Genomic DNA, 23,944 nt, shown 5'->3' with positions numbered 1-23,944 from the left:
CATTAACATAATGAATAAAACTGAAGTTTTTATTTTTGTTTTTATTTACTTCAATAAATTGTTATTTTCTATGATTCATCGCTAACACATTTGGAGCATCACTAATCCTGACCAATACAAATGGTCAAAACATGATTACATCCACATAAATCTTTTAGTTCTGAAAAAAAATCATCAGCATCATTCATCATCACATTATTCTTTGTGTTGAACAAATATGTTAAAGCACCTGACATTTGGTTAACAGTAATCTCCTTCCCCATCCAAGTTAAAACACGATTGGAAGGAGACAATTGGGACAGACAATGATGATTAATGATATATCACATCTTCTCATGCCTCAATGATGTATGTATGATATACATGTAAAATATGAGTACTCAAGCTACCTAAACTTAGCCAACAATGATGCACTCACTGACCTTTCATATTATGAAGTCACTTAACAAATGGTGACTCTAAACATCACTGTTCAATGACATAATTTCACAACTTTATATTATAAAGATATTGGTGGTTTATATAGCCACTTTTATCTATAACAGAAATATATATACTGGTTAATGGTTCATATTAACCAGAAACATACATATGGATTCACAGACAGGAGTGACATAGTATTAACAAATTATCTATATACTTTAAACATCAGTCGTCATCATTTTGTGTCCAATCATATGGTTTCCACCACTCAGAAAACTGCAGAACTTTCTTCCTCTGATCATCAAAGTTTTCCTTCTGGTTTTTTCTCCATATCCTTGGTTCCACATCCAACATTCCACCAATGATTTCCTGAGGTTAGATCAGGAAGTGTTATAAAACATGACAAATATTTATAAAAAAGTACTTCACAAGAGTATCAGCTACATCACAAGGGTATCAGCTACATCACAAGGGTATCAGCTACACCATAGGAGTGTCAGCTACATCACAAAGGTATCAGCTACACCATAGGAGTGCAAGCTACATCACAAGGGTATCAGCTACACCATAGGAGTATCAACTACACCTTAGGAGTATCAGCTACACCATAGGAGTATCAGCTACACCATAGATGTATCAGCTACACCATAGGAGTGTCAGCTACACCATAGGAGTATCAGCTAAACCTTAGGAGTATCAGCTACACCATAGGAGTGTCAGCTACATCACAATAGTATCAGCAACACCATAGGAGTATCAGCTATACCATAGGAGTATCAGCTACACCATAGGAGTGTCAGCTACATGACAAGGGTATCAGATACACCATAGGTGTATCAGCTACACCATAGGAGTGTCAGCTACATCACAAGGGTATCAGATACACCATAGGAGTGTCAGCTACACCATAGGAGTGTCAGCTACATGACAAGGGTATCAGCTACACCATAGGAGTGTCAGCTACATCACAAGGGTATCAGCTACACCATAGGAGTGTCAGCTACATCACAAGGGTATCAGATACACCATAGGAGTGTCAGCTACATCACAAAGGTATCAGCTACACCATAGGAGTGTAAGCTACATCACAAGGGTATCAGCTACACCATAGGAGTATCAACTACACCTTAGGAGTATCAGCTACACCATAGGAGTATCAGCTACACCATAGATGTATCAGCTACACCATAGGAGTGTCAGCTACACCATAGGAGTATCAGCTAAACCTTAGGAGTATCAGCTACACCATAGGAGTGTCAGCTACATCACAAGGGTATCAGATACACCATAGGTGTATCAGCTACACCATAGGAGTGTCAGCTACATCACAAGGGTATCAGATACACCATAGGAGTGTCAGCTACACCATAGGAGTGTCAGCTACATCACAAGGGTACCAGCTACACCATAGGAGTGTCAGCTACATCACAAGGGTATCAGCTACACCATAGGAGTATCAGCTACACCTTAGGAGTATCAGCTACACCATAGGAGTATCAGCTACACCATAGGAGTGTCAGCTACACCATAGGAGTATCAGCTAAACCTTAGGAGTATCAGCTACACCATAGGAGTGTCAGCTACATCACAATAGTATCAGCTACACCATAGGAGTATCAGCTATACCATAGGAGTATCAGCTACACCATAGGAGTGTCAGCTACACCATAGGAGTATCAGCTACACCATAGGAGTGTCAGCTACATCACAATAGTATCAGATACACCATAGGTGTATCAGCTACACCATAGGAGTGTCAGCTACACCATAGGAGTATCAGCTATACCATAGGTGTATCAGCTACACCATAGGAGTGTCAGCTACACCATAGGAGTGTCAGCTACACCTTAGGAGTATCAGCTACACCATAGGAGTGTCAGCTACACCATAGGAGTGTCAGCTACACCATAGGAGTGTCAGCTACATCACAATGGTATCAGATACACCATAGGTGTATCAGCTACACCATAGGAGTATCAGCTACACCATAAGAGTGTCAGCTACATCACAATAGTATCAGATACACCATAGGTGTATCAGCTACACCATAGGAGTGTCCGCACACCATAGGAGTGTCAGCTACATCACAAGGGTATCAGATACACCATAGGTGTATCAGCTACACCATAGGAGTGTCAGCTACACCATAGGAGTGTCAGTTATACCATAGGAGTATCAGCTACACCATAGGAGTGTCAGCTACCTCACAAGGAGTATCAGCTACATCATGGGAGTGTCAGCTACACCATAGATGTATCAGCTACACCATAGGAGTGTCAGCTACATCACAAGGAGTATCAGCTACATCATGGGAGTGTCAGCTACACCATAGATGTATCAGCTACACCATAGATGTATCAGCTACACCATAGGAGTGTCAGCTACCTCACAAGGAGTATCAGCTACATCATGGGAGTGTCAGCTACACCATAGATGTATCAGCTACACCATAGGAGTGTCAGCTACACCATAGGAGTATCAGCTACACCTTAGGAGTATCAGCTACACCATAGGAGTATCAGCTACACCATAGGAGTATCAGCTACACCATAGGAGTATCAGCTAAACCTTAGGAGTATCAGCTACACCATAGGAGTGTCAGCTACATCACAATAGTATCAGCTACACCATAGGAGTATCAGCTATACCATAGGAGTATCAGCTACACCATAGGAGTGTCAGCTACATCACAAGGGTATCAGATACACCATAGGTGTATCAGCTACACCATAGGAGTGTCAGCTACACCATAATAGTATCAGCTACACCATAGGAGTACCAGCTACACCATAGGAGTATCAGCTACACCATAATAGTATCAGCTACACCATAGGAGTATCAACTACACCTTAGGAGTATCAGCTACACCATAGGAGTATCAGCTACACCATAGATGTATCAGCTACACCATAGGAGTGTCAGCTACACCATAGGAGTATCAGCTACACCTTAGGAGTATCAGCTACACCATAGGAGTATCAGCTACACCATAGGAGTATCAGTTACACCATAGGAGTATCAGCTAAACCTTAGGAGTATCAGCTACACCATAGGAGTGTCAGCTACATCACAATAGTATCAGCTACACCATAGGAGTATCAGCTATACCATAGGAGTATCAGCTACACCATAGGAGTGTCAGCTACATCACAAGGGTATCAGATACACCATAGGTGTATCAGCTACACCATAGGAGTGTCAGCTACACCATAATAGTATCAGCTACACCATAGGAGTACCAGCTACACCATAGGAGTATCAGCTACACCATAATAGTATCAGCTACACCATAGGAGTACCAGCTACACCATAGGAGTATCAGCTACACTATAGGAGTACCAGCTACACCATAGGAGTATCAGCTACACCATAGGAGTGTCAGCTATACCATAGGAGTATCAGCTACACCATAGGAGTATCAGCTACACCTTAGGAGTATCAGCTACACCACACCATAGCTACACCACAGGAGTCTCAGCTAAACTACAAGAGTTCAGCTACACTACAATACTATAAGCTACACCACAGGGGTACCATGTACATAATGAGGTATCGTCTACGTCATTGGGGTATCGGATACACCACATAAGGATCAGCTACATCACAGTAGAATCAGGTACGTGGTAAAGAATGCTATAACATGGAATATTACTGGTGCCTTGAAGTCAGGTGACTAAACACAAAATAGTGTTTTGTTACATTGAACTCTCATACTTACTTTCCCAAAATACTTTGGAAAAACATTCTCATCTTCAATAACATGAGCAAATCCTCCTTGTAGGCCGAAGTCCACACTAAAGAATGGGAATCCCTTTGGTATCTGTAATGAAAACAAATATGTGATCTTACTGATTCACCTATCATACTTATTGATAAAAATGTGTCATTTTACTGAAACCACCTGTCCAACTATCATATCCATTGATGAAAATGTGTGATTTTACTGAAACCACCTGTCCAACTATCATACTTATTGATAAAAATGTGTCATTTTACTGAAACCACCTGTCCAACTATCATACTTATTGATAAAAATGTGTGATTTTACTGAAACCACCTGTCATACTTATTGATAAAAATGTGTGATTTTACTGAAACCACCTGTCCGACTATGATATCCATTGATAAAAACGTGTAAACTTATGTTACAAATTGTTCTTTCAATCATACCCATAAACGCAAATGTGTGTTCTTACTTATATATATGTTCCTCAAATCATATTCATCAACACAACTGTTTCTTTGTTGATACAAATTAAATTTTCCATCATTCATATCTATCGATAAAAATGTAAATTCTCCTGGACATAAACTTTCAACAAACTCTTCGATTTTCACTACAGGTTTTGTTAAAATATTTTCTATAATCTGATATTACATATGATTTATATGTTCATATGTTGCTCAGGTAGTACAAATCTTTACAGATAGAAGAGAATTTTAGAAGTTACAATTCTGTCTAAATCTAGTTGTTGATTTATACAGAACATACTTACAGCCCTTCTGATGTTCTTCTGGCTCAGATCTACGACCTTTATGTTCTGTGACCATTCTGTCTCTGATTCCTGAATCGCTTTCTGAAAATTGATCCAACATTCATTTTCACATTTTTTTCAGAGATGAAGTATGATATATGTCACAAATACAAATCTACAAGCCAACAAACCATTCCTAAAACAATAAAAAAGAGAGAAATAAGGATTTTCAGGACAGATATATTGTGTCTACTGTTAAAAACAGGGGAAATCTGTTGTCTAAATAAGGTGGTTTCCAAATTAGTTGATGTGTTTCACACAGGCAGAGAAAAAAAGGCTTAGAAATATTTCCTTTTAGTAATGCACTATACACATATCTATACCTATATCAGTCTTTCTCCATTTGCCAGTTCAACATTAACCATGCAATACATACCTTGAAATAAATAGGTGCTAGATCACCTGTCTCCCTCGGCATGGGTACACACTCTAGGTGCATGTGAGGGAAATACTTCAGTCCCATACTTGTTTCCATGAATACCACATCCATGTCCATGTTTTCAAACAACTTAGTCAAAGTCTTTCTGAACAGCTACATCAAGAGAAAAACCAACATTTAAAACTCTGATCAAGGTTGTTCACTAAAAGGTCAAGGTCACAGTCACCAAAGGTAACTTCAAGGTCATAAACATTAAAATTAAACTCTTTCCAAAACATTAACAATGGTAATAATAAGACCTTGGTTTAAGTCAGGAACCATTAAAGACCAATCACAAATGCTGAAGGACAGATGTAACACAACACAAAAAAAAAAAAAAAACAAAAAAAGGAACCCCAAAATAAATTACATGATTCTTGTGTTCATAAGGATTGGCATCTGTCCAACAAAGGTCAATACCCTTTCCTCTTACCTGTACTTCATTCCAAACATCCTCATCCATGGCTGTACTAGAGGTTACATGCTGCATAGGGACTACCAAACAGTGGCCTTCAGTCAAGGAGCGATGGTTAGGCATACACAGATATACCTACAAAACATATACTAAGTGTAAACCACCAGACAGTGGCCTTCTGTCAAGGAGCGATGGTTAGGCATACACAGATATATCTACAAAATATATACTAGGTTTAAACCACTAAACAGAGGCCTTCAGTCAATGAGCGATGGTTAGGCATACACAGATATATCTACAAAATATACTTAGTGTAAACCAACCAGACAGTGGCCTTCAGTCAAGGAGCGATGGTTAGGCATACACAGATATACCTACAAAACATATACTTCGTGTAAACCACCAAACAGAGGCCTTCTGTCAAGGAGCGATGATTAGGCATACACAGATATATCTACAAAATATACTTAGTGTAAACCACCAAACAGAGGCCTTCTGTCAAGGAGCGATGGTTAGGCATACACAGATATATCTACAAAACATATACATAGTGTAAACCACCAAACAGAGGCCTTCTGTCAGGGAGCGATGGTTAGGCATACACAGATATATCTACAAAACATATACATAGTGTAAACCACCAAACAGAGGCCTTCTGTCAGGGAGCGATGGTTAGGCATACACAGATATATCTACAAAATATACTTAGTGTAAACCAACCAGACAGTCACCTTCAGTCAAGGGGCGATGGTTAGGCATACACAGATATATCTACAAAATATACTTAGTGTAAACCAACCAAACAGAGGCCTTCTGTCAAGGAGCGATGGTAAGGCATACACAGATATATCTACAAAATATACTTAGTGTAAACCACCAAACAGAGGCCTTCTGTCAAGGAGCGATGGTTAGGCATACACAGATATATCTACAAAACATATACATAGTGTAAACCACCAAACAGAGGCCTTCTGTCAGGGAGCGATGGTTAGGCATACACAGATATATCTACAAAACATATACATAGTGTAAACCACCAAACAGAGGCCTTCTGTCAGGGAGCGATGGTTAGGCATACACAGATATATCTACAAAACATATACTTAGTGTAAACCAACCAGACAGTCACCTTCAGTCAAGGGGCGATGGTTAGGCATACACAGATATACCTACAAAATATATACTTAGTGTAAACCACCAAACAGAGGCCTTCTATCAGGGAACGATAGTTAGACATACACAATCAGATGTACATCCAAAAGATATAGTTAAGTACGGTATTATTTTTTTCTAAGTTTTCAATACAATTCAATGATAATACCTCTTACCTAACAAAGTTGGATTATTTAAGAATCTATGTCACAAAACACCCTCAAGTGACATACCATTTTGATAAAGAAAGAAAAAAACGATGAGTTAAATTCACATATTTCATAACTTAAGTACATCTGTAGACTTAATACCTATATTAAGTGCTTAGGTAGTATGTCTGTATGATTGTTTGAAACTGAGACTCTATAATAGTTCTTTAAAAATTCATAGATGCACAGAGCATCATTACCTTTTTTCCAATTGCAATAATTAGGTGTTTTGGGACACTGCCAAAACAAAATTCACATCTTTCCATAGCAGCAGCCATTTTTCTATGCTCTGTAAAATAAAACAAAGATTAAATTCTATCATCTCTGAGTAACATCAACTAAATTATAACACATGAATATTTCAGAATTTTTAATCGTCGTCTTTTGCTGATGATTACTAACAAGATGTAGTAAAACTTAAGTGGCAGTTCCTTTACCTCCAATAGCTAAAGTCCGTTCCCTTTCTTCTGTACGTGAGTCTGACTGCTTCTTTGAAGCTCTTGACATGAACATGTCATCCAGTTGGTATTCATCATCTGTCTTCTCAACAGCCTGAAGATAATGGAAAAGAAAACGAATAACACAGCCTACAGATAACATAGTAACGTAGCCCAAAGAAAATGGAAAATACAGCCTACAGATAACATAGTAACGTAGCCCAAAGAAAACGAATAACACAACCTACAGATAAAATAGTAACGGAGCCCAAAGAAAATGGAAAATACAGCCTACAGATAAATAGTAATGTAGCCCAAAGAAAATGGAAAATAAAGCCTACAGATAACATAGTAACAGAGCCCAAAGAAAATGGAAAATACAGCCTACAGATAACATAGTAACATAGCCCAAAGAAAATGGAAAATAAAGCCTACAGATAACATAGTAACAGAGCCCAAAGAAAATGGAAAATACAGCCTACAGATAACATAGTAACAGAGCCCAAAGAAAATGGAAAATAAAGCCTACAGATAACATAGTAACAGAGCCCAAAGAAAATGGAAAATAAAGCCTACAGATAACATAGTAACATAGCCCAAAGAAAATGGAAAATACAGCCTACAGATAACATAGTAACATAGCCCAAAGAAAATGGAAAATACAGCCTACAAATAACATAGTAACAGAGCCAAAAGAAAATGGAAAATACAGCCTACAGATAACATAGTAACAGAGCTCAAATAAAATGGAAAATACAGCCTACAGATAACATAGTAACGTAGCCCAAAGAAAACGAATAACACAACCTACAGATAAAATAGTAACGTAGTCCAAAGAAAATGGAAAATAAAGCCTACAGATAACATAGTAACAGAGCCCAAAGAGAATGGAAAATACAGCCTACAGATAACATAGTAACGTAGCCCAAAGAAAATGGAAAATACAGCCTACAGATAACATAGTAACATAGCCCAAAGAAAATGGAAAGTACAGCCTACAGATAAATAGTAATGTAGTCCAAAGAAAATGGAAAATACAGCCTACAGATAACATAGTAACATAGCCCAAAGAAAATGGAAAATAAAGCCTACAGATAACATAGTAACGTATCCCAAAGAAAACGAATAACACAACCTACAGATAAAATAGTAACGTAGTCCAAAGAAAATGGAAAATACAGCCTACAGATAAATAGTAATGTAGCCCAAAGAAAATGGAAAATACAGCCTACAGATAACATAGTAACAAAGCCCAAAGAAAATGGAAAATAAAGCCTACAGATAACATAGTAACAGAGCCCAAAGAAAATGGAAAATAAAGCCTACAGATAACATAGTAACAGAGCCCAAAGAAAATGGAAAATACAGCCTACAGATAAAATAGTAACGTAGCCCACAGAAAATGGAAAATACAGCCTACAGATAACATAGTAACATAGCCCAAAGAAAATGGAAAATACAGTCTACAGATAACATAGTAACATAGCCCAAAGAAAATGGAAAATACAGCCTACAGATAACATAGTAACATAGCCCAAAGAAAATGGAAAATACAGCCTACAGATAACATAGTAACAGAGCCCAAAGAAAATGGAAAATACAGCCTACAGATAACATAGTAACATAGCCCAAATGAAATGGAAAATACAGCCTACAAATAACATAGTAACACACGGGTAATAGAATAAGAAGGCCTTAAGAAAATGAATAACATAGCATACAGATAACATAGCCTAAAGAAAATAGTTTACAGGTATCTGATAAAACAGACTAACACAACCTACAAGCAACAGGCCAAATGGGCCTGCAGTACTCACTTCATGTTTATATATACTAGCCAAATATCATGCCTCTAGGCCTTTTATTTAAGGGGAGGAGGTGTTGAATGTTTTAACAAATTTGATTTCTGTGACAATGAATATAAGTCAAAGTCCTTTTTTTTGCAAACTTTGTTGGGCTTTATCTTAGGAATATACTAGTCAAGTATCATGCACCTAGGCCTTTTAATTCATGAGGAGAACTTTAAAGGTTTTAACAAATCTGACCCCTGTGACCTTGAATATCAGTTAAGGTTATTTATTTTTGCAAACCTTGTCAGGATTTATCCTAGAAACATACTCGCCAAATATGCCTCTTGACCTTTAAGTCCATGAGACAAAGTTGTTTAAATGTTTTAACAAATTTGATAACTGTGACCATGAATATTAGTCCCCCCCCCCCCCCAAGCTCACTTCGGGCCAGGTGAGATAATAATATATAACAAAACCTACATGTAACACTAAACGCAGCCTACAGATAACACATAATACATGTATAGCCTGCAGGTAACATATGACACAACCTTTGAAGATTTAATGAAAATTTGAAGCATTTCTCCTGAAAACATGGCATGGAAAAGCTTTAGCACATTGTAACACAAAAAAAAAACAAGTTTCAACTTATTAGAAGTTTCAATGTCACAGATGTTGTAAACACAATGACTGACGATGACAAGGATGGTTACATTCACCAGTATACCTTCATGGTCTTGACAAAAGTTTACACTGTAGAACTGTTGCTTATTGAAGATTAATGACTCATCATAAACAGTCAATACATATGTAAAGTAAGCAGGGACTCACATAAGTATACCCTCTACTCCCTGACCTTGTTACATTTAACCAGGGGCTCACAAAAGTATACCCTCTACTCCCTGATCTTGTTATATTTAAGCAGGTGCTCACAAAAGTATACCCTCTATTCTCTGACCTTGTTATATTTAAGCAGGGGCTCACAAAAGTATACCCTCTACTCCCTGACCTTGTTACATTTAACCAGGGGCTCACAAAAGTATACCCTCTACTCCCTGATCTTGTTATATTTAAGCAGGTGCTCACAAAAGTATACCCTCTATTCTCTGACCTTGTTATATTTAAGCAGGGGCTCACAAAAGTATACCCTCTACTCCCTGATCTTGTTATATTTAAGCAGGGGCTCACAAAAGTATACCCTCTACTCCCTGACCTTGTTATATTTAAGCAGGGGCTCACAAAAGTATACCCTCTACTCCCTGACCTTGTTACATTTAAGCAGGGGCTCACAAAAGTATACCCTCTACTCCCTGACCTTGTTACATTTAAGCAGGGGCTCACAAAAGTATACCCTCTACTCCCTGACCTTTTTATATTTAAGCAGGGGCTCACATAAGTATACCCTCTACTCCCTGATCTTTTTATATTTAACTAAATCTGTTGAGGTGTACATGAGATATTTCTATTCTTGTACAAAAGGTTTTATTTTGAAAATGGGTAAAGAGTTACATTTGACTTTTAACCTTGATCAATGATCACCAAAATCTAAACATGTGTACAGCCTAACGGTCTGATGTTACAGTGTGGATATGAATTTAATCTTTCAAGGGTTTTATCAGATATTGTGTTCACATGCTTTTTATAAAAAGTGGTTAAAGGTTACTTTGACCTTGATTGATGACCTCTAAAAGTCTAATGAGGTGAAGAATTAATATGAACTAAATGTGTTCAGAGGTTCACAAGATGTATTGTTCTCAAACATTGTATGCATAGACTAATAAAAGGCACACAGACAAAGTTATAATCTGATACATCCAACCTTATTAAGTAAAGTAGGGGCATAGTAAAACCAAAATTCTTGCCTTGTGTTTTTTTCATCTTATGGACTAGGGCATAATAAACATTACCAATATTTCTTCTTTGAAAAGAATTTATTCAACACAAATGATATATTATCTAGATATTATCTATTTATTTATGGTATAAGTTGTGTACATTTAGTTGTCACATTTAACACTTACCCTTCCAGCTAGCCTGGCAAACATGGAGTTCTGATCCTCCGCGGTACCCATTTTTTCCCGTCGTACCTGCAGAGGTCATTTTGGTATTATTGAAAAGATTGGTGAAGTAATTAGCAATGTACATTTTCATTAAAAGAGTGTGAACCTCCCATCAAATAATTTCTAAAATATGATTCATTTTAGCTCTTGTGTACAATTAGGCTCATTTTAAGGCAGTGTTTCCTTGTTAGTACCTGTGAAGAGTGGCTATCTCAGAGAATAAAGTGTGTGAGTACCCTCAAATGGTACAAAAAACAAAAGACAAAACTATGATAGCACAAACTGCCCTGAAGTATACCTGTATAATGATGTTAATTCAAAGGTTCAAGATTTGAACTACCTGTCATAATTGTACCCAAGTTTGATGAGCGGATTTTTTTTTACAATTTGTATCCATGTATGTATAATCATTGTGATCCAGGTGTTCATATCACGTAGTAGACAATTTGTTAATATGAGCATGTCGAAAATTTCTAGATGTCTACCACAACAACTTCCATACATCTTTTTTAGGAGATGTTGTGGCAGTGTAATGGTAAGGCAATTATATAGTGACTTGGTGTCGTGCATAGTAAATTTGAGGCCTGGAGAGAGAACAGGTAAAAAATTGCCTCCCTTCATCAATTGTGTTACAAATGTCCAACTGTTCCAGATTTGAAACTTCCAGTCATAGTTATACCCAAGTTTGATGTACATATACACACATATAAAACCTTTAACTGTTTGAATGTAAGATATTGATAACACAATTATGTGTAAAAAAGCTGGAGGTACAGAAATGTAGCTGGAATGGTTTGTGTCTATTTTCCCTGATTTTGCAACAATGAAAATGTAATGGACTGTATGGGGATGTTGATCAATCTATATATATATATATATATATATATATATATACTTCAGTTCCATATGGAACTGTAGATAAAACAAACCCTATGTATACTGTAAAATGTTTTACTTTGTGGGACTCAATGTTTCCAAAAATTACTTTTGTATATACACTTAACTTCATGTATAAATATAGCTCAACAAATCTACTTATACTAATCAGTTTAAATATAAAAAAAATACAATAAAACCCCAACCAAAGTTAATGATTTTATAGTAAAAGGTGTCTGGAAGTCATTGTCACAATCCTGTACTTTTTTTTTCCACAAAGCTTTCAGCATTTCTTGCATGTTAGCATTTGTCTGAATAAATACATTACATGTATATTCACACAGTACAAATTTAGATAATGGAATGGAAGTCTGTGGAAAAGTTAATAAACAAACATTGTTCATACATCCACTGACATTGTCATGAATGTCTGTAGCCTTGGTCTTCTAATGTCAATGGACTTTGTCCACGATCAATAGCCATAATGTCTGCAGAGATTTTTCAAAGGAAAACAATGACATTCTCGGAAATGGAATTCCCTGAACTTATATGTTGACAATATCTGTGACTTTTTTCCTATGGAATTCCTACGATAAACTACAGTCAGGCACTCATAATACTCTTAGAAATAGTCCAACTTCTTCAAATACTTAAACTTAAATAACAAAGCGATATCTTACCAAAGTATTCAAATCAAATTTATCATCATCATCAAAGTATCTCTGTCTGCCTCCGGTCTTGTCATGAGTATCCACCTGCAACAACACATATCACCATGACAATACCACAAAGATAATTTATTTTTAACACGGGGCCTTAACAGTTCAAAGATCAATAAATGGAAAAATAGAATGTGTTAAACCTATCTAGTGAATACAGCTGAAATAAAATTGACCAATACAGTGATGTAAAAACTATCTGTAGAAATACTAAATTATTCTGTCTTGTTTTATTTCAATTAATTGTAATTTCATTTACATCATGATTATACAACAAAATGAGATTGTTTAAAGCGAACAATTGTGATGTAACACCTTCTCTTTCTTCCTCCTACGTTTGCCGTGCTCCTTAGGGTGTTGGCTGTCAGGGAGTGGACGGACCATTCCATCACGTCCTGTTCGGGTGAGAACTACATCACTATCCCCTTCCTCCCCTTCCTCTTCCATCTCCACAGATGGTTGTGGTCTATCCTTGTATTCTTCCTTCAGCTTACGAGAGGCTTCCATCTGTGCTTTGATTTTAGATGCCATTGCCTTGAAAATTTTAGAAAACATTGATTGTGAAAATCCAAGATGGCAGCCTGACATCCATTTTGTTTTTCTGATCAGTCTCAAAATCAAACAAGCACAAGGGAAACCAACATTTGAGAGATCCATTCATTACTTTTCAGGAAAAGTGATAACAAACAAAAGACAGACAGGCCTTTCTTAACCTTTGGTAACTTTTTCACTTAAGACGTTTTGTTTCTTGAGGAATTAATGTTTAGAAAACTTCTATGATCTCCATTTCGCTAATATTTTTACTAACAATTGCATCGCCCACATACCTCATTCCCCATTAACTCTGCTTTGACTAGTTTCGCTCCGAGTTGGTTCATTTCCTGTTCTGTTAGAATCTTGATTTCTTGTTTGATGACTGGTTTCTTTGTTATTGCCTCCTCTTGATCAGACTCGGATTCAGATGATGCACTACTCTCTGAAGATGTACTGGATACTACAACATTAAAACCAGAATGCCAAGGGAACAACTTTACAATTCTTGTTCAATACTAGATAGTTAGGGTTATTATGAAGCACGGTCTTATTTGAGCAGCTCAATTAAACTCACTGAACACCATACAGGAGGCCCATTGCATGCCATTCAGAACAACTAAAGTAAATGAATTGATCAGGACACAGCCATGACACACATTTAGATTCACAAACTGAAATGGGACGGGATTGTTGAACCACATACCTTGGATCTTAACTTAAAGACAAGAAAACCAACAATCTCCTGACTGAGCTATCATGGCTCCAAAGCAAGAATATGTTTGATATAGATATTTGTCTTCTATTGCTCTATTTGTTTAATTGTATCTTCTAAGTCTAAACAGAGCGTAATATGCTAGTGCTAGAGACAAAATTAAATACATATATTCTCAAATTGTAAACTTTCTTTGAATGCTTTTTTCTTATTCCTTAATGTGTGACTAAAAACTAATAGTGCCACTATTTTTAATATTGGATTGACTTGCCAACTGTCTTCAATTATATTTAGATTAACATTTTTTTTATATCCTGTTGAAGTTCTGTCTGACTGAAATTTATCAAGAAAGATATTGAATAGAAAAAAATCATCAAATGACAAATATTCTTAAATTGTATTCCTAATAAGCCCAATAGGATATTAAAATATGTACAAACCAAATTAAAAACAAACAAAAATGTAGCCCTTTAAATTCTCTATATAATACTTCACACATACCTGAAGAAGAACGCTGCTGTTTATCATTGGAAGGTTTACTGTCTGACATTTTTGACAACACTTTATCACATTCTTTTGGTTTCATGAACTCCTTTTTCTTCCATGATGGTGTGTAATTATCTCCCCTCGAAGAGTTCTTGTCTGAATAAGACTTATTGTAGGATTCCTCATCATTTTCTGATGGTCTCATAAACTTTGACCTTGGTGGGGTTTTAACTTCTTCATCACTATCTCCTGGTCTCATAAATCTTTTCTTTAAATTATTTTTCTCCCTCGATTCCCTTTCATGTGATCTTGATCTTTCAGATCGCCTATTTCTAGAATTTGAATTTGACCTTGACATTGTTCTATCTGCATCTCTTGATCTTGACCTATGTCTCTCTCTTGACAAATTTCTAGATCTGTATCTTTCCCTTGAATTTGACCTTGACCTTCTTGATCTATACTTCTCTCTTGACCTTGACCTAGATTCTGAATGTCTTCTTCTTGACCGATATGGGCCATTTGATTTTGACCTTGACCTTCTTGACCTTTCCCTTGATCGTGATCTCGACCTAGATTTTGAATGCCTTCTCCTTGACTTATATCGGTCATTTGATTTTGACCTTGACCTCCTATGAAAAGTTGATGTCTGTTCACTATCACTGTTGCCGGGCTTCCAAAAAGTCTTTTTCCTACTAGTCATCATTGGATCCCCATTATTGTTGCTGTTGCGTGACTTTTTGTAGTTTTCTCTTGATTCAGATGATCTAATATTTTCCTCCTGTCCCTTCCTCATCTCTTTGTTTGCTTTTTCTGCAGCAGCTAATGTCTGTTGTAAAGCTTCCAATGACTGAAAAAATTTTGAAGTAAAAGCAGTGATTCTTGGAATATTTACCACGGTACGTTACTGCCATGATGTAACCTTAACAAAGTCAGCCTTATCCCATCAAGAGCACTTATATATGTTTTCTCTAATACACCTATGCACTGCCAAATACAAATATGATTGGCAAGATACCACTGCCTCTGCAACAGATATATATACATATATCATTTGCACACTACCCGAAGTTGGACTGAAACAGTAATATGAGAATCAGCACAAGATCCTTCGGTCCTAGTTACCTTTTTAAATAATAATGAGTTTGACCTGTATCTGCCTAGGGAACTTCAGTTTTCATGCTTGCATCAGAAATGCCAGCAAGATGGCAGCCGTTGAGTAGTTTTGTTAAAAGTGAAAATTTCTTTGATAAATAAAATAAAGGATTTACTGGATCATACAGAAGTTGTAGGAGAGTTCCTAAAGATAAGATTGTCTAACAAATGTGATGGTTGGTCACATGCTTCCGGAGACAGGGTACCACTTCAGATTTTCTAAATCTGTTATTTGAAGTAAATTTACGTGATGCAGTAGTTACAGAGATAAGGCAAATGCCATTATTGTCACATAACCAAAATTATTGCAGAGCAAAAATTTATTTAAGTTGTGTTAAACCTCTACACTACAAACTTCCAAGCAATCATGCACATTATATCCCTTCCTTTTGTTATTGCCATAGGTTAGACATGTTGTATACAAAATATTTTAAAACAATCAAAACACTTTCTTATAGATTTTGTGATGTTAATTTCAATATCTTTTCATACCCACACTCATGTACAGTATGGAAAAAAATCTTCCTGGACAAAATGATACCTACTTATATAAATAAATATGCACCGTAAAGTTAATTTGGAATGCTATACCCATAGTAGATAAAAGTCCCAAAACAATCTGCCAGTGGGGCGGATATATACACATAAAATACACAGCAGTGGGGCAATGTTCTATACATTGATCATATGTTGGGATACTGATTACCAGCTCATGAGCGCCAGCTGTAAGAATAGAGAGGTTGCCTCGCATAACAAGACGAAAATCAAAATTTATAAATTTAAGTATTGAACTGTTTTTAGTTGGCTAACACAATCACTTGAATTTGTCCATAACCTGTTGATTAAGTAAGAACTGAAAGTCCTATCTACATTGTATTATCTGACAGGCAGACTGTCATCTTACCATCCAGCAATAAACTACAATGTTAACTATAATCGCCTACCCCTCCTCAACTGAAATTCAAGGATTATAAAGTAACATAGCGTTGTTAAATGTCTGGACATCAACTCTCTCTGAACATTGCAGGGTCCTCTGATATTAAGTAAGAACTCTCCAATATTATGTTATAAATCAGTTTCATGGAATCAATGTTTCTTTTCCTTTTGTTGCCAACCATTCCAAGTAAGTTTTAAGGATATCAAAAGTTATACCAGGTATTTCAAATCATCCTCTATCCAGTGCGACATGAGAAAGTCAATGTCATATGTTTTGTATGATTGATGCATGTAAATAGACAAAGGATGATTGAAATTGGTCACTTGTATATTATTTCAGGTACCAAGAAACCAAATCATTGAGAAAATTAATTTGAAATAAAAAAAGAATACACACTCCATGTGTTTCAGCAGCAACATCCTCCAAAGTTCTGTTCTCTTCCCTGGCCTTTTGGACACACCTATCATAGGACTTTCGTATCCAGGACAAGCCTCCATCTCCCATCACTTTAGAAGGCTTGTCTTTTTTCTTCTCTGTCTCAGGTAACCCAGTTCCTCCCTCCTTCCAATATGGATTTAGTTCTAAAGCATGCTGCCCTGGCTGCCAAAGAAAGCCCAAACAATATATTTCAGACTTTTGAACTCTGTATATTAACCATAATTGTTTTATTACTCTTCTGTTTGCAAATTGTATCATTAGGAATACTGGAAAATAAGATATTTCTCTTCATTGTTATTCTTATCAAATAAGTGCTGCTTACTTTCAACTGTTTTTACCGAACCCAGAAGTATTGGCAATGAACTTCATGTTTACCTGATCCAGAAGGCTTTACTGAGTTGACTTTGACCCTTGTTGTTTACCTGTTCCAGAAGGCATTATTGAGGTGACCTTGACATTGGTTTTTTAGGTGACCAAAAAGGCTATACTATATAGACATTGACTCTTGTTGTTTTTACCCTTTCCAGAAGACTGTATTGTGTTGACCTTGACTTTGGCTTACCTGTTCCAGAAGGCTTTAATGTGGTTTAACTGTTCTTAAGGGATTTACTGAGTTGACCTTGACCCTTGTTTTTTTACATGTTCCAGAAGGCTTTATCGAGTTGACTTTGACCTTTATTGTTTACCTGATCCAGAAGGTTTTTTTGTTTCTCTTTCTCTTCCTTGTCTTGCTTAATACGCTCCCTTATTTCCTGTCGTGATGTCAAAGGAATCAAATCTGTGGGAGCATCCATCCAACTGTCTCGCTTTCAAATATAAACAGGGTTACATAAAAATCAGTTGTCTTAGTGTCAAAAATATACACAACACTTTAAACCTTCTTTTTCTATATATTCTGTCTGACAACAAATTTTATTCCAGATATAATATCATCAACAAATTTGAAAAAGAATTTTAAGGGACTAACAATTGAACAATGTATCCATTATAATCAAACACTATCTGACTACAATGCTTAAAGTATTTTTTCACCTGGAGTTGTGGCCCTTTCACAGCTATTCCCTTTTCTTCTACAGACGTATTGCTATCCTTTTGTTTCTCAACCCAGATATCTGCATCATTGTCCTATTGAGAAACAATTAAGAAAAAATTATTGTGAATTTTCATCATTTAACACTAATGCTTTATTTTATTTACTACCATTTTCTACCAACTTGAATCTAGAAAATTAAGTGGTATACACCTATTTTGCATTTAAAACCATATTTATCCTCAACTAAACCCCCCAAAAACATTCTGACTCAAAGTCAGGGCATCAGCTTATTACCTCCGAATGTAATGTTTGAAACCTGTGGAGTAATGCTTACTGATAGGTCAATGACTTTAAGTTTAAATAAAATAAGAAACTTTTACATCAAATTATGCTTGCTATTTATAGTGATAAAGTGATCCCTAAAAGAAAAAAAAACATTCACATTAACACAAGGTTCAACCCCACAACATCCTTACGCTGTCAGATGATTGTTCACTGTCAGATCCACTGTAGTCTTTTTTCTTTCTGTTTTTCTCTTTTTTCACTTTCTTCTTTTTCTTCTTTTCTTTCTTATGTTTCTTCGACTTTTTAAATTTTCCCATTTCCTAAAAGAATAAGATATGCAGTTATAAGATACTTAGTGTTTCCAATAGAGAACATTTCAAACAATCAGTAACAACTATGTTAAATTAAATACAACAATTTGGTGCCACAAAACATTTGGGGAATGCACTGCTAAGTTCACTGTATCAATTTCAAACAGATTACATGAAATAGCACAACCAAGGAAGAACATGTACATTGTGCCACTTTCTCCACTTTTTGTGCTTCATGTTTTCCAATTTCAAGTATATCAATAAGTGACATACAGAAACAAGGGCCATCAGAGACAGGTTATCTTCCCAGAATGGGACAAAATTTAAGAATGAAAAATAACAAAGGGCAATAAGAGAGTTATGATTCCTGTACAGTGCCCTCCTTCTTGTTGAGATCTATCTACCTATGAAGTTTCATGTTGATACCTCTTATAGTTTTAGTGTAATGCTCTTCACAAAATTTGTGTGTGAAAAATAACAAAGGCAATAACTTCGAAATTATGCAAAAGAGGTTGATTGTTCTGGTGCAGTGTACTTGTTCTTGTTTAGATCTATCTACCTATGAAGTTTCATTTTGATACCTCCTATAGTTTTTGTGTTATGCTCTGGACAAAATTATGATGGACCACAGATGGACAATGGGAGACTATATGCGCTCCCTTCATACCTCAAAGATATTGAAATCCTAGAAACATCAAGATTTTCTCATACAAACTCATGATGTAACATTCAATGCCTGATAACAAGAGCAGTTAACCCTAAATTACAAGAAACTGGAATAGTCACCAATACAGGTCCTTTCTCTGAAATGTCATCTTGTTGGAAGAAGCAGTCATCTTGAATGCAACAAAGTCTTAATTTTATATATGACCAACTCATGAACCACCCATCTACTAGTTAGGGCCCTGCCTCTGTATCATTGTCCATTCAGCAGATGCAGAGTGATTTGAACATCCTACCATCTGAAAATGAAGTGGTTATAATCACCTTTTCTTCTTTATCAAGTCTTTGTTGAATTGTTGGTAACATCCATTTATCTTCTCCTCGTAGTTTTGCTTGTTCTTTTCTCCACTCAGCTTTTTCATAGTCCTTCTTTGCCTTAAAAAGCATAGGAAAATATCAATTCGTTACCTGCACCACTTTCTGAAATTTACTTAAATATGAAATAAATATTTCTGAGTTAAGTAAGGAAAAGGGTTTATATATAGTCAAAGTTTTATTAAATTGGATTCCTACCTAAAGATCTTGAGTAGTCCAAATTATTTTGAAGTTCTATCGACATTTATATACCGGCCTGGTGTTGGCCAACTCCATACAAAGATATATACATGTACAAATGTAAAAGGAAAAGAAAGCCACTAGGTACCAAAATAAAACAATATTAAATTATAGCTATCAGTATCTGATTATAAAGGTAATTATAAGTTCTGAAGTTCTTATATATTACTAGTCGCCCTTGTAAAACCGACTGTCAGCTTATATAAATTGCAATAGTGTCGGTCTGTCTGCTATCAGCAACATACATGTAACTGGACCATCGATAGTCAAGTAGAGCCCATAGACTTAGTACCTCACCAGTACATGCACATGTACAATGTACCTGGAGCCGAATATAAATATATGATCCAGTCTGTCAATTTAAGCCGACGATATCATTCGTCTTTTTAACTCATTTGCACTTACATTTTCCAAAACGACAGCCCTTGCTTTCCGTTTTTCCTCCCTCTTAGCGTCTTTTACTCTGATACTTTCAAAAGGAATAAACGAAGCCATGTCGAAATCAAAACAAAGTTATACCGGAAATAATTCACGCACACTAAATTTCGTGAAATTTCGTCCGGAAACTAAGGCTGTATTCGCGCCGGTTGAGACGGTTCAGGTGGTCCTGAATTATTCCACTATATACAAACGTACTTGTTCGGATGTTGGAAATGATTTATGTAAAGCTGAAAAAGCAGTTTCAGAACTCCTGTTAAGCGTAAACTAATTAACTGTAATTAAGATGCCATCCATTTCACTCATATTTTTAGCACAGTTCTCCCGGAAATATGTGAATGAAATTCTGAACATTAATAATATACCGATATTTAGTTTCGGACAGGAACGACTGGATCCCCTCAAACTGCAAGCGCCAAATACTCTGCATTCCAGTCTCGGTCCCGATATATTGCATAATGTACATGTTTTTTGTAGGTAGATATCGTTGATCATGATATGTAACAGAAATCAAGATATAATTGTTAGAGTCTAAATTTCTTGTCTTACGGCGAAGTCATTTATTTATAAGACGTATATATCGTTGAAGCACCAGTTACATATATCAAAGTCCGTGGTAAAACGACGTGAACTATTGTGCATGTAGCCTACATGTAGGACAGCAGCATGTCGGGTTTTCAATGGTTTGTTTGGTTTTACAGTGGTGGACGATAGTTATTATATGTCTTTACATTTACTCGTGGTATATCATTCATTACAGACTTTATTCCAGCAAACACCCTAACCGTGTAAGTATCTTTTTTTAAGATGATTGGTCAGTTTATTTTTCACTGAAACCTGCTCTAAACCAATCAAATACTTTGTCTGTACCTTCATTTTGCATCCTCGATACACTAGGAGTTAAATACTTAATATCGCTCTCTGCACCCCTGACATAGGTCATGGCAAAGTTGACGGTACAAGCGAAGTAAGCTGATTGGTCTAGAACGGGTTCCGGGAAAAAAAATATATATAGAGAAAAAAAGCACATGCTTTAACGTGCTCCTTTGAAGGAGAATGAAGCGACACCCTACTTCAAAGCCAGTACATCATACCGTTATGCGACTTCAAGATTTGTCTGATGTACATCAAAGGAACAAACTAGTCTTTTCGTCTTATCCACAAGGTGTCGCACAGGGAACCTTTTATCCTGGCATGTTCCAGTGGTATACAGAACGATATGGTGCGTAATCCCTGGAGTATTAAAGATGCCAATCTTGTTATGAAATCAATGCTCCAGGGACGCAGATAGTGATAAAGTGAATGTAACATCAGAACTATCAAGGATAGGAAAGCCAAACTCAACTAACTATTAACCATAATTCCTTCAATGGAAAATCAGTTATATATGCAGAAAATTTGCATAAATTTCCATTTCTTTGAGATTTATTCAGCAGGTCTAAGAGCTCTTCATTTTATCGCTGTGAAATCTTTGCCGATGTGCAAATGAAAGAGCCACGAGAGTTTTATAAATCTCAAATGGAACGGAAATGAATGTGATGATATTCTGATTATCATACGACTAAGACACTTAATTATCAAAAAATCACGAAATTAACAATTTATTACACTAATCAAAATTTGAATTGGGGATATTCTCACTCTACATTTTTTTTCTGTTGTTGACGTCACAATATGCATACGACTTTCATTCAGCCTATCCCAGTCCCGCTTCGGGATGTTCTCCCCTAAAAAGTAAAAAAAAAATAAAGATAATTTATTGTCGTTCATTACGGATACATGGATGTCAAGAAAAGAATGATGTGAAATGTGAAGTTTTCATCTGTTTTAACGGGCTATAAAAACTGCATAGCAACCAAAAAAGGAAAATGCTCCAATGTGACTTTAATCCTTCTTTGATCATCTTCGGATACTGAGCTTGTAATTTTCGAGGATACAACTCCCCTCTTTTATTCTTGCGATATTCACCAAATAGCCAGTTTTGTCAAAATCAAGAAACAAGCTGAAATATAGCTTTTTTGTTCCAGTAAAGTGGTCTACCAAGTCAGAATTCACGAATCTATGAATTTTGGTGACAATTCATGAAAATCAACTTGAAATCTACCTAAGATTTCCATAGGAAAGTACCTTTAGCAACCAGTAACGTTGAAACTGTTGACGCTATTAACCGAATCACGCCCTCATCGATAGTGGATTATGTGTTACTTCCAGTCAAAGGAATACATTCCTGGCGGCAAGAACTACAACATGCTATGGTTTACCTATATGAACAAACTGTGTCCCTCAACCGACTGGCTTGATTTTCTTTTCAAATAAGGTTCACTCTATCTAAGAGCTTATCTAGCCAGTCCAAAAAGACCTAACCAAGTTATTTAATTTCGCATTAAGATTTATAGACGATGTTTTGTCTTTCATTGATATGAGATTTCTTGGCCATGTCCTCCGTATTCACACACCAGAAGTGGACACCAAGTCACGACAGGCTGTTCAACACCGATCGTTTTCCTATATCTTTTCATATAACGGAAGAAACAGATAAGCGTGATGATCTCTATCCCTATTCTGCATTTCCCATTTCTTGATAGTGACAACGCATAATTAAACATTGGCATTCAGGAGGATTCGTGGGGATATGATTGAAGTCTTCAAAATTACGAACAGTTGTGATAGTAACGCTGCTGGTTTCCTTAAATTGTGGATCGACAAAATTCAAATTCAGCGGACAAGGGGCCACTCCAAAAAACTTTGCATGCAGCACTGTAAACTTGACATCAGGAAACATTCTTTTTCTTTGCGTGGGGTCAAAATATGGAACAATCTTCCGGAGTATATTGTATCGGCACCAACAGCTAACTCTTTCGAAAATATATTAGATTAACACTGTGCAAATCAAGAACAGCCGGTATATAATTATAAATAAGACATTCTGTAGTTCTCCTGGATCTGACGTCTCAAATGACAATAATTATAAACACTATTATGGTATCACTGAGACCGGTAGCCTATAGAGGATCGTAACGATCCTGCACTGTTAATAAACTAAACTAAACTGAACTTAAATTAACTAAACTAAATATCAAGTTATTCTTAATACCACGATCTTTGTGCAAGATCTGAATTAAAGTACTGAGGACCATAATTTATCACCTCTATGTCATGTAAAGGACCATAATTTATCACCTCTATGTCATGTAAATGAAGTTGTTTTCATCATCAAGGTCATTTCTTTCTAGTAGTCTTAATAGCCTCAAGCTAAACGTTGAAAATTCTTAGCTTCGATTGGGCAGAGACATATATAACCAGAGA

General features: G+C 36.2%; 1 protein-coding gene across 1 annotated transcript; it reads right to left on the bottom strand.

Annotated features, from left to right (window-relative positions):
• Positions 1–43: 43 nt before the first annotated feature.
• Positions 44–20,695, bottom strand: LOC132548977 (CWF19-like protein 2). The gene is made up of 18 exons (XM_060212879.1): positions 20,606–20,695; positions 19,910–20,020; positions 18,803–18,931; positions 18,326–18,418; positions 17,980–18,099; positions 17,252–17,455; positions 14,782–15,613; positions 13,862–14,028; positions 13,350–13,568; positions 12,996–13,070; positions 11,401–11,466; positions 7,590–7,704; positions 7,353–7,441; positions 5,810–5,926; positions 5,335–5,490; positions 4,920–5,000; positions 4,142–4,243; positions 44–792 (listed from the first exon to the last, which is right to left on the bottom strand). Exons 1-18 carry the CDS (start codon positions 20,693–20,695, stop codon positions 649–651), a joined length of 2,910 nt encoding a protein of 969 aa, XP_060068862.1. The 3' UTR covers positions 44–648.
• Positions 20,696–23,944: the final 3,249 nt, after the last annotated feature.

Source organism: Ylistrum balloti, unplaced genomic scaffold (assembly GCF_031769215.1).
Source record: "Ylistrum balloti isolate Yb309-2 unplaced genomic scaffold, AGI_CSIRO_Ybal_v1 Utg370038, whole genome shotgun sequence".
Classification (NCBI taxonomy): Eukaryota; Metazoa; Mollusca; class Bivalvia; order Pectinida; family Pectinidae; genus Ylistrum; species Ylistrum balloti.
This window is presented reverse-complemented; position numbering and strand designations above follow the sequence as displayed.

What these genes read in the sequence shown, in the direction of transcription:
- LOC132548977 (XM_060212879.1), bottom strand. Translation starts at nt 20,695, where the DNA reads ATGGCTTCGTTTATTCCTTTTGAAAGTATCAGAGTAAAAGACGCTAAG. An exon ending in GACTTGATAAAGAAGAAAAG is followed by an intron (nt 18,932 to 19,909) that starts GTGATTATAACC and finishes TTATTCTTTTAG; the next exon opens with GAAATGGGAAAATTTAAAAA. An exon ending in TTCCAAAGTATTTTGGGAAA is followed by an intron (nt 793 to 4,141) that starts GTAAGTATGAGA and finishes ATCTAACCTCAG; the next exon opens with GAAATCATTGGTGGAATGTT.